This window comes from Xenopus tropicalis, chromosome 2, assembly GCF_000004195.4.
Source record: "Xenopus tropicalis strain Nigerian chromosome 2, UCB_Xtro_10.0, whole genome shotgun sequence".
In the NCBI taxonomy this organism is placed as follows: Eukaryota; Metazoa; Chordata; class Amphibia; order Anura; family Pipidae; genus Xenopus; species Xenopus tropicalis.
This window is the reverse complement of record NC_030678.2, coordinates 93,188,673-93,201,482: the sequence shown is the minus strand read 5'-3', so window position 1 is coordinate 93,201,482 and position 12,810 is coordinate 93,188,673. Positions and strand designations below refer to the sequence as shown.

Genomic DNA, 12,810 nt, shown 5'->3' with positions numbered 1-12,810 from the left:
TGCTACTAGGCTTTGGTTGATAACAATTTTAACACATTTTCTGCTTCCCATTCATAAGTAAAAATTGCTGCTTTAAACAGTGTACAGACACTACCATGAGAGAAACAACCCTGATATCATTAGATTGTATTGTTTGTCTTCCATAGGCTGTGCTGTGAGGCAGAAAATCATTACCTGCTGCTCCATTTAGGATTAGGCTCTGTTTTAAAGGTGGTTCACGTTTTTGTATGTTATAGAATGTCCCATTCCTAGCAACTTTACAATTGTTCTTCAGGGTGAACGTCCCCTTTAAAAGGGACCCGTCACCCAAAGAAATAGTTGCAATTGCTTTTCTTTTGTCTATGTGCCGGAATTGGGGAAAATTTTAATTTTGATTAAACATCATATGCCAAAAAGCAACAACTGCTGCAATATATGGCTCAAATTATGGATCAAACTAGAGATAGGGCTGGAGCACCAAACGGTGCCTGTTCTGTTAGCACAATAAACACCTTTGTCACTTGATTCAGAATGCTACAGAGTGTTGTATTACAAAATATATATTTAAATGAGCACAATTCATTGACACAATATTGCTTTTCACACAATATGTCCCCTTTAAAAGGCTGTTTTAATAAATCACTTGGCATTCATGATTTTAGAGAAATTGAGTTTATTCATGGTTTCAAGAACTCTAAAACCACTAAAATCTGAATGTTAATAAATCTGCCCCAGGAGCAGGTGACTAGAAATTAGGATAAACAATTTGGCAAGTTTTTAAATTCTTAGAATCTCAGGAACTTTAGGCTTGAGATATGTTCAGCCACACATTCAGAACTTCATAATACTGCATAATAAGAATTGACATTAAAATCAACTGTAGATGTGTTTCAGCTTTTAAAAACTTGTACAGGTATAGGACCCATTATCCAGAATGCTCGGGACCAAGGGTATTCCGGATAAGGGGTCTTTCCGTAATTTGGATCTCAATACCTTAAGTCTACTAAAAAATCAATAAAACATTAATTAAACCCAATAGGATTGTTTTGCATCCAATAAGGATTAATTATATCTTAGTTGGAATCAATTACAAGGTTCTGTTTTATTTCTATATAGAAAAAGGAAATCAGTTTTAAAATTCTGAATTATTTGATTAAAATGGAGTCTATGGGAGACGGGCATTCCGTAATTCGGAGCTTTCTGGATAACGGGTTTCCGGATAAGGGGTCCGATACCTGTATAAGGCATGAACCAGCAGCACCCACCGGCCTACTGCTTTGTGTTACTCCAAAAAATTTCAGCCTCTAAGATTGAGATATTGAGTAAGCAGATATATAACATAAACTGAGATTGAAAAATATGGAGGTTTCACCACGTCGATATGATTGGTTACTTTACTGTATGGGTGGGGATGTATGGTGTGGAAATAGGCTGGATACCTTTTTGATGTGAAACTATGAGCGGGTGGGGTGGTGCGAGGGGGTAGGGGTGCAAGTGCACAGGGGCTGCAAGTGGCCTAGGGGTGCACTAGTTTTAATGCTGGCCCTGTAAAGCAGGTGGTTAGGACAGAACTGCCTTGTGCTCACACACTGCACTCTGCACCTTGTCTAAGATTTTTTATCGGTCACAGGATGCATGGTGCAGTTATGTGCTTATTCAATGAGCACTTAAGGGCTGCTATTTTATACTCCTCAATGAAATTTTCCTTACATCTGGGGCATTAATAAATGACTTCTAGGGCATGTATTTTTCAAGGATTTTCCTTTATACCAGGGGTAGGGAACCTATGGCTCGGGAGCCAGATGTGGCTCTTTTGATGGCTGCATCTGGCTCACTGCGCACGGCGGATAGAAGATGTGTTCTAAGACTTAGAACAAGTCTTCTGTCCGCCGAGTGCAGGCCACACCCTCCTCCGCATCCGGCATCCTTACCGGGTTGCACTTAAACCAGTGCAAGACTCTTTTGGTGCACTAATAAATGGTGTACAAGCATAGTGGGCAAGCAAGGTTTCTTTAGGCTTCTTCCGACTGCATTACATATCCAAATGATTACAAAAAGAAATATTGCCAACTGATATATAATAATGTATGCAACAGGCTTTTTTTAAGTTTCTCACAAGTAAAGGTAGTTGGTTGCTTTGTAAATGGGGTTTTCTGTGTTCTAACATTAACTAGTGGCCCACTGAACTGATGTCTATTACAAGCTACTTATGCAGGTTTAGAAGCTGATGAGTTTTCTTTAAAATATTTTATCTCCAAACACAGTCACAGCTAGTTTCCCACCATAATCTCATCACTAGACCTAGGACATTAGGTCTTTTGTCATGTGGAGGCCCAGAGCAAACAATTATTTTTCGGCTCTGTTATTGTTGGTGTCTTGCACTATTATTAATACTATCCAGCCACCCTTCCTATTTACAACAACATTACTGCTCTCTGGAGTCCATGGAAATCACATTGCATGTTGATAAAACATCTCTAACTAGTAAAGTGACCTAATATTGAACATAGTTGACTATCTAGGTTTGACCAATCTCTCCTAATTGACAAACTAGTTTGTCCTTTTTTCCTGCAGTACTTTGGCCTGGGGTTCAGTTCTGACAAGGGCACTATCTCCATGGTGTTGTATAAGTTTTCTCTCACAGTTCAAACTCATACTGATAGGGTAATTAGCCTCTGATGAAATTTGCTCTAGTGTTTGTCCTTAGTCAGAAACTAAGTTTCACTTGGGCAGGAAAGCTTAAATGGATATTGAGTGTAAATAAATTAAGATCAAATTTAATTTGCAGGTTAGCTAGTTTGCATAGTTAAGTTGTTTGCAGTCTGAAGAAATGTTAGGTTGAGGAAGAACATAAGTAAACCTTTTATATCCCAAAAACTATAAGTAAAACAAAATTAATACAGAAACAACCTGCAGCTGGTTATTTTTGGCTTTGTATGCTAGCTTGATCAGACTGAAATCTGTTTGTCAATGACCCTGGCAACTTAGAAAGCCAATTAATCACGAGGCTAGATTTTTATTGGCATTAATATCTTTAATTATTCTTGACAAATAAGGCCAAGAGTTGAACCTATTTTTTTAAAGCTTGCTTCTTTTCCTGTTAACTTTTCAAATCCACTTTATTTTACATAGATTTCCCTATCTTCCGCTACACAAGAGATGCCCTTTTTATTAAAATATACATTTGGATTGTTCTGTAGCTGCTTACACTACAACCAAGAATATACGCTGATACTCTGTAATTCACAAGAATTACAACTGAACGTCAGAGAATAGTGGATTAGATTAAACTAAAGAACAATATCCGCTTTCAAGACAAAGATTTATGCAAGTTTTGGAAACAAGAAAGTACTTTTTTCCTGTAGGCAAAAGATTGAATAACTGCCAGAATATAGAGTTTCAAGCTTAATTGTTTTGCAAATAGTTCTTTTTATCCTGTAAAACTTTGGAAACAGATAAGCTTTTTATCTTGCATGCTGAATCTCTTAACTAAAAACATCTCAACGCTGAAAGTAGAGCATCTACTAGGTATTGTTTGTTGCTTGCAGCTAAAGCCCAAAGCTGCTTTTATTATCACTGGACACAGATCGTGATTCAAATTGATTTAAGAAATAAAGTGCTGCAAGTTTCAGATGAGTTATGCACAGTAATAACTACATTTAATGCAGAGTATTATGAGACATCTAATCAAAGACCTAATTTTTCATCTTAAAGAGCAAATATATCCTTCTTTGTAAATAGATGTTATCTATGTATTTCCTTTAATATAGTATGGGGTAAAAACCTATTGTATATAGAGAAAATTTTGCTGTTAATTTTGCCTGAACCAATTGTGGCGTTCTCCCTACATTAAAAAAATGCACATAGCCATTCTAAGGCCTAAAGGAGTTCAGTGTAAACAACGTATAATCTATACGCACAGTGACGTAAAGTGATACTGAAAAGGTTTTTTTTTTTAAAAAAAAAACTGTATGTCTCCCAGGATCTTATTGAAAAAAACAAAATTATACATTTTGTTTGCAAATTATGGGGCCCCTCACTACTTAGTTAGCAGGCAACAACACTGGGCTAAGTTAGCTGGGAGCCTTAGGGCAACAAAAGAAAAAATCTTCGGCACAACACTTAAATATTTCCATTGGTTGCTTTACTTCCTCAGCTGCTCCCAAGCCAATTAGTATACCTTTGTGAAGGGAAGAAGCACACCAATATGCCGGCAATGCCTTTAACACATTTATTGCAGAAACAAGTGGCACTTGCTTCTGCAATAAATATGTTAAAGACATTGCCGGCATATTGGTGTGCTTCTTCCCTTCACAAAGGTAGCCTTAGGGCAACCCAGCTGACCTCACCCCCCCATATGCACGCAAGCGTGAGGCCACACTAAAGACAGGTGGAGAGGCAATGGACATGCAGGCGGTGGAGGAACAAGGGTCTGGACTAGGGGACAGGTGAAAGAAGAGGTACATGCTTAGCGTTCCCCCACCATTTCGTTCTAGGCACGTTCCCCCTCTGCCTACCCCTACAGGGACTTGTGAAGAGAGACCATCCCTTTTTATGATATTCTATATCAATATTAAGTAAATATTTAGTATTTAATAAAATACTAATATAAATATAATAGCATAAATCTATATTTATCTATATAATAATTAGAATCTGATCAAGAAGTTCTGATTAAGAATACCTGAAGTAAATCACCAAATACACCTTACCATAGTGAATTTAAAAATTAAATGTTTAGGCTAAAGCCCTAAAAATAACAAATTGGAGGATGTTCTGAATGTTAAATAGTTGGCACCAATTGTGCGAATGGGACTTCCTGGAAATGCATTGTAGGACCTCCAAGGATATCGTTGGATGCACAATAGATGCACAGATTTTATCTTTTGTAAACTAGCGGGATCCACGACAGACACTTTCTTGGCTTTAAGGCAGTTTATTTACACAGGGTTGCCTATTGCAGCATACAAAACAAATCATAAAAATAAATCCTGCCCTCTGGGCACTACCTTCACACATTAGATTGGTTCCCTCACTAACCTGGACCCCTTGTGCACTACCAGTGGAAAACACAAATGTTGGGGTCACCCCTGTACTCACAACACTTCTGGCGGATTAGCTCAGCCTCCTGGCTTTCCTTTCAGCTCCTTAGATCCTCAGTCTCTTGGTAGCTTTCTCAAGTCTGGGCTCCCTCTGCTCCTTGCAGTGGCAGGAAGCACCCCCAGCCCCTCTGGGAGTCCTAACACAGAGAGGTATCCTTCCTGCTCTGTGCCCTGCTCTGAGAGACTGTCTCACACCTGCTTATACAATTAAATACCTTTCGACAGGTCAGCCTTCCTGTGGAAAGTAAGCTCCAATAGGTGAGCTGGACTACTGGAATGGATCGCCTGATAAACTTGTTCTATCCAGAACACTATAGCTTCAAGGGCCAGACAGCAAAACCCTTTAAACAGAGAAACCGTTAAAGGTTACATCTCCCACTATGGAGAACTTGAAGGGAAAACTCACCTTTTTCCTCATTTGTTGGGTCATTCTATCACACTTTATACAACCAAAATTCTCTAACCTGTTTGATAAACTAAACGACCATTCATCATGGTACGAACATTATCAGGATCATAATTCGGAGCCCACACACGGTCCGAAAATGTTACCGGTGCATGTATGGCCAGCTTGAGTTCTTTTACAGCTGCAAGTGAGGCTTTGTGATGAAATGAATTTGTGCATATATTAACACCACTGCACATTTATGTATTGCCAATGCTACTCCAATGCTAAGTGGCTACTCTGAAAATGTATCACAATTAAGTGTACATTATCTAAATCTAGCATCTTTTAAGCAAGCTCAAAATAAAAATGTTGTCTGAATATTATATAAATCCCACAGTTTGTTTCATGGGATCATGTAGCTTGTGAAAATTTTGTCTATAAGCAAATTTTGTTAAAGACAAATGTCACATGGCATAAAAAAAAACTATTTACATACCGTATATCATGGTCATGAAAACATACAGCAGAAAATGCATGGAAGCTAACACCCCTCATCGGTTACTATTAAAGGAAAACTATACTCTTAGAATAAATACTTAACCAACAGATAGTTTATAAGACAAAATTTAGTCCACTAATTGGCTCTTGTGACTAACATGTATGTATGTCTTTGGTGTGTTTGTGTGCACCACTATTCGTATGTACCCAATGGCACATACTACTAAAAAAGTATATTTTTATGAAAATGGTTTATTTAGATAAAGCAGGCTTTTACATATAAGCTTGTTTATGCAATATCTTTTTTATACAGACCTGCATTGTTTGGGGGTATAGTTTTCCTTTAAGAGAAATTACAATTTCATATATTGTTGGGCATGTTAAACTTTCATTTGTTACAGTTTTGCATTATGTGCTCTTTATTATAGGTGATTGGTGCTATGAAATCCAGGGACATCAAACTCTAGGTAAGACTTTAGACCATATTCTGTGGGTTGGGTCCAAATAATTTGGTACAATGAAGCTTTCTTCAACAAAAGAGAAAGTTAAATAAAAGTAGGTGCATAGTTTATACTAAATCAATACTTGGGTCTCAATGTTTTGTAAAAAAAAAAAAAAAGCTTAAAAATGCTGTCTTTTGAGAGAATAGGATAAAATACAAAAAGATGTGTTAACATAAGAAGGAGCAGGGATTAAGATGGTTTGCTCCTTTGTGTCATTTTTACCCTAATAAAGCCACAAGTAGGAACATTTTGATTTGATTATTTTTGTAACTTTTTGCATTGCCTGAAATGTACCATTTGCATAAAACATCTATGACGCTAACTGAAAATATAATTTCCCACACAGAAATAGACATCAATATTTTTGCTATATAAAGCAAATAGCATACTTTAACACGCTTGCTCCTTCAAATGGGTTTCAAAATCAGTATTGGTTACAAAAATCACAACAGTTATCATGTATGTTTCTGGGTTTATGTATTCTATTTTTTTTTTTTTGCAGGCTGTGGACCCAGGTTTTGGGGCGAACATTATCCCACCTGTGCAAAAAATCACCAGTCACCAATAAATGTTCTCACTAAAAAAGCAGTTTTTGATAAAGCACTCAAACCGTTTCACTTTAAAGGCTATAATATTACTGGGCGGCACCTGAACATTACAAATAATGGCCATTCTGGTGAGTATATCAGTGTAATCACACAAGTAAAGCTGCCATAACAAGCCTTTCTCCATCTCTAATCAATACAGTGGTGCCACCAAAAACTAAACTGCTTTAGTGTTCCCAGTGCCTGAGCAATGCAAGCGTAGGCAAATCTCTAGTTCTGCTTTTACAGCAGCAAATCCAGGCATCTATGTAATGAAAATAACTTTTAAATAGAGTTACATAGTTACACAGGGTTGAAAAAAGACCATAGTCCATCAAGTTCAACCCATCCAAGTAAACCCAGCACACACAACCTATACTTACCAATCTAACACTCACATACATAAACTATATATACAACCACTAGTACTAACTGTAGATATTAGTATCACAATAGCCTTGGATATTTTGCTTGTTCAAGAACTCATCCAGGCCCCTCTTAAAGGCATTAACAGAGTCTGCCATTACAACATCATTAGGAAGGGCATTCCACAGCTTCACTGCCCTCACCGTGAAAAACCCCCTACGCTGCTTCAAATGGAAGCTCTGTTTCTCTAATCTAAAGGGGGGCCTCTGGTGTGTTGATCGTTTTTATGGGAAAAAAGAACACCCCCTATCTGCCTATAATCCCCTCTAATGTACTTGTATATGTGTACATACAACCAATAACCAAAGACTAAACTTGGAAGAAGACTAAAATCTGAACATGTATGACCCCCTTTAGTCTAACCAGTATTGGAACATACTCTTCTGATTCCCAATTCCCAGAAGATTGCAGTTTATATGTCAAATATCCTTTTGACATATAAACTGCGATTTAGGAGAGGCAAATAGTAGTGCATGGGGCATGTACATCACACCCAATAAATGTATGCATGAACGTCACCTTTAAAATAGAATGTTTTTTCATTCAAATATCCTTACAAGCAACTAGGCAATTTATTTGATATAAACACACCAACAGGCACGTGAGTAACTAGAATTATGTATGTTTATTCTCTTATGTTATTGTCACTTTTCAAAAAGTAATTGCCATAGGTGTTCACAGTTTTTCATTTTTAAAGGCAATGACCTTTTTTGCCAGAGCCTAGGGGGGGTTAGTTGATGTCAGAAGCCTTTGCTAGAAATGTTATGATACTGAATTTGGCCCCAGATGTGTGCTTACAAAATAGACCTTTATAGGTAATGAAAAGCCACAGAGAATGCAAATATATTAAACTATGAAAGAATACAAATGTTTAGAATCCCTGCCCCGTATGTAATAAAAGGCACAAAGTTTGCCCAGGTGCAGTAACCTGTAGCAAACAAAAGAGGTGACCATTAAATGCTACCTGGTTACTAGAAGTGGCTAGATCTGTAACACATCTTGCACCATTTATTACATAACCCCTGTCATGCCATGTTGATGCATACATAGAAAGGTTTGTTCTTATTGTTCATGCATGGCAAATTGTTTTTACTTGCATATCTGTATTATTTTTCCTCTTCAATTAACAAAAATGCATCTCTAAAATTCCTAAATGGTCACAGTTGCAGCAGTCATTGTACAAATTGATGCCATTTATTAAAGAGAAACTATACTTCCAAATAATGTAGGTCTGTATAAAAATATATCTCCTAAAACTGTTCATCTGAAAAACCCTGCTTCATCTAAATAAACCATTTTCATAAAAATATACTTTTTAGTAGTATGTGCCGTTGGGTACTCCTTAATAGAAAATTGTCATTTTAAGTACTAAGGGCCGCCCCCTGTGATCTTAGGATCACACTTAATTCCATTACAGTTCGAACTGCATTATTTCCTGTCGGGTGATCTCAAGCAGCACACAGACCATCACAAAATGGTGGATCAAGGGAAAAGATGTAAAAGGGCAATGTTTACTTATATCTATATTCCAGTTTGGTAAGACTATTTAATAGGCCACTTAATATGATATAAACTCTCTGTTGGGTAAGTATTCGCTTTGGGGGCTCATTTACCCGCAGTGCCTAATATTTCACCTGGGCCATGGGTTATTTTGCTATAAATCAAAGACAATAAGGCTCATGTACTAATGCTGAGCAAATGCTCAGCATTAGTACATGAGCCTTATTGTCTTTGATTTTAACATGTTTATTTCTGTGTTCTATTTTCCATACAGTTCCACTAGGTATTACAATTCTAAGAAAGCATTAAACTAACCTGCCTCCCATATGTTTGGAAATGTGTAGAGATAACTTTTTCTTGCTGCAGGGTCAAACTATGGCCCTGCTCCTGCGTCCTCCTCTCCCCTGCTGCGTCCTTGCAAGCCCCGCTCCGTCCTTCCAGCTCCCCCAACCTTGCTCCATCCTCCCTCTCCTAGATGCCACACTCTCCGCTCCGTCCTCTCTCTCCCAGCTCCCACGCTCCCTGCTGTGTCCTCCTGTTCCCCGCTCCGTCCTCCCTCTCCCAGCTCCCCCGCTCCTTGCTCTGTCCTCTCTCTCCCAGCTCCCCCACTCCCTGTTGTGTCCTCCCACTCCCCGCTCCGTCCTCCCTCTCCTAACTCCCCCGCTCCTTGCTCCGTCCTCCCTCTCCCAGATCCCACACTCTCCGCTCCGTCCTCTCTCTCCCAGCTCCTACACTCCATGGGAGAGCTGGAGGTACTGGCGTTGGAGCGGAAATATGATGTGATTGGTGTTGCTGAAACTTGGTTGAATGAGTCTCATGACTGGGCTGTTAATATTGGGGGGTATACATTGTTTCGGAGGGACAGGGGCAATAGGAAAGGAGGAGGAGTGTGTCTGTTCATTAAGCACGACTTAAAAGCAAATATTAAGGAGGAAGTGATGGGGGGAACAGAGGGAGCTGAATCCTTATGGGTTGAGCTTCTCACAGATAGTAAAGAATCTACCAAGCTAATTGTAGGGGTATGCTATAGACCCCCTAATGTAAGCGAAGAGGAGGAGGCCCAGCTCCTGTTGCAAATAGAAAAGGCTGCTAGTTTGGGGCAAGTGATAATAATGGGGGATTTTAATTACCCTGATATTGACTGGGGCAATAGTACTGCCAGGACAGTAAATGGGAACAAGTTTATAAACTTGCTGCACGACAACTTTATGTCACAGGTTGTTGAGGAGCCAACCAGGAACAATGCTATACTAGATCTAGTGATCTCTAATGACCCAGAACGTATAGCAAATGTGCAAGTGGTTGAACCCCTGGGTAATAGTGACCATAATGTTATTTCATTTGATGTTTGGTGCAGGAAACAAATTTACACGGGGGCAACAAAGACACTGAATTTTAGGAAGGCAAATTTTAGCTCCTTAAGGGCAGCGCTTCAGGGCATAGATTGGGGCATTATGTTTTCTGATAAAAATACAGAGCAGAAATGGTTGTCATTTAAAATGATATTAAATCATTACTGTTCTCAATTCATTCCATTAATAAGAAAAAGTAGAAGTGTTAAGAATCACCCTATGTGGCTTAACTCTGAGGTAAAGAAGTTAATAGGGAAAAAAAGGAAAGCTTTTAAGAAATATAAGTCAGAGGGGACAGTAGCTGCGTTTAATGATTATAAACACTATAACAAGTGTTGTAAAACAGCAATCCGGAAGGCAAAGATAGAAAATGAGGAGCGCATCGCGGCTGAGGCCAAGACTAACCCCAAAAAGTTTTTTAAGTATATTAATAGTAAAAAGATGCAGGTTGAGGGTGTGGCCCCATTGAGTTATAATAACAATATGGTTACAGCGGATACAGAAAAGGCAGATGTGCTTAACCAGTTCTTTTCTTCTGTGTATACAGTAGAGGAGCCAGTGGGCCAAGTCTCACCCAATAGCTGCACTGTTGCCTCAGCTCCAACTACACAGTGGTTGGCACAGGATATGGTGCTTAAAGGGTTACACACGATAAATGTAAACAAGGCACCTGGGCCAGATGGAATACACCCTCGGGTACTGAGAGAGCTAGGGGCAGAATTGCAGTGGCCCTTGTTTCTGATATTCTCAGACTCTCTTTCATCAGGTATGGTACCTAGTGATTGGAAGAAGGCGAATGTCACTCCCATATTTAAAAAGGGAATAAGATCTCAGCCTGGCAATTATAGGCCTGTAAGTTTGACATCCGTGGTGGGCAAGTTATTTGAAGGCTTGTTAAGGGATCACATTCAAAATTATGTAGTGGAGAATGGCATTATGAGCAGTAATCAGCATGGCTTTATGAAGGACAGGTCATGTCAGACCAATTTAATTGCTTTTTATGATGAGGTAAGTAAGAAGCTGGACAGTGGGGATGCAGTAGATATAATCTATTTGGATTTTGCCAAAGCATTTGATACCGTTCCCCACAAACGACTGCTTTCTAAGCTAAGGTCTATTGGTCTTAGTGAAGTCGTTTGCACATGGATAGAAAACTGGCTACAGGATCGGGTACAGAGGGTGGTTGTTAATGGTACATTCTCTACTTGGAGTAAGGTTCTCAGTGGGGTCCCTCAGGGTTCTGTACTGGGTCCACTTTTGTTTAATTTGTTCATAAATGACTTAGGGGAGGGTATTATGAGTAATGTATCAGTGTTTGCAGATGACACAAAACTCTGCAGACCAGTCAATTCTATCCAGGATGTGACATCCCTGCAGCAGGATCTTGACCAACTGGCAATCTGGGCAGCTAAGTGGCAGATGAGATTTAATGTGGATAAATGTAAGGTCATGCACCTGGGATGTAAAAATATGCAAGCCCCGTATAACCTTAATGGGACTGCACTAGGCAAATCCATAATGGAGAAGGATCTTGGAGTCCTTGTAGATAATAAACTTGGCTGTAGCAAGCAATGCCAGGCAGCAGCTGCAAGGGCAAACAAGGTTCTGAGCTGTATTAAAAGGGGTATAGATTCACGGGAGGAGGGGGTTATTCTTCCCCTTTACAGAGCACTGGTAAGGCCCCATCTAGAATATGCTGTTCAGTTTTGGTCTCCAGTGCTCAAACGGGACATTATTGAGCTAGAGAGGGTCCAGAGAAGGGCAACTAAGCTGGTAAAGGGTATGGAAAGTCTCAGTTATGAAGAAAGACTGGCCAAGTTGGGTCTGTTTACACTGGAGAAGAGGCGCTTAAGAGGTGACATGATAACTATGTATAAATATATAAGGGGATCATATAATAACCTCTCTAATGTTTTATTTACCAGTAGGTCCTTCCAACGGACACGAGGGCACCCACTCCGTTTAGAAGAAGGGAGGTTCCATTTAAATATTCGGAAAGGATTTTTTACAGTGAGAGCTGTGAAGTTGTGGAATTCCCTCCCCGAATCAGTCGTACTGGCTGATACATTATATAGCTTTAAGAAGGGGCTGGATGGATTCTTAGCAAGTGAGGGAATACACGGTTATGGGAGATAGCTCTCAGTACAAGTTGCCCCAGGGACTGGTCCGATTGCCATCTTGGAGTCAGGAAGGAATTTTTTCCCCTCTGAGGCAAATTAGAGAGGCTTCAGATGGGGTTTTTTGCCTTCCTCTGGATCAACTTGTAGTTAGGCAGGTTAGGTATAGGCATTATGGTTGAACTTGATGGACGTATGTCTTTTTTCAACCCAACTTACTATGTTACTATGTTACTATGTTACTATGATGTGTCCTCTCATTCCCCGCTCCATCCTCCCTCTCTCAGCTCCCCCGCTCCTTGCTCTGTCATCTCTCTCCCAGCTCCCCCGCTCCCTGCTGTGTCCTCCCGCTCTGTCCTCC

General features: G+C 39.5%; 1 protein-coding gene across 1 annotated transcript in view; it reads left to right on the top strand.

Annotated features, from left to right (window-relative positions):
* The window catches only part of ca4.2 (carbonic anhydrase IV gene 2), a 37,695-nt gene that overhangs the window by 6,200 nt on the left and 18,685 nt on the right, over window positions 1-12,810 (top strand). The window contains exons 2-3 of the mRNA XM_002933836.3: window positions 6,396-6,434; window positions 6,973-7,146. Coding sequence (XP_002933882.2) covers window positions 6,396-6,434; window positions 6,973-7,146 — 213 coding nt within the window. The remainder of the gene's footprint in view (window positions 1-6,395; window positions 6,435-6,972; window positions 7,147-12,810) is intronic.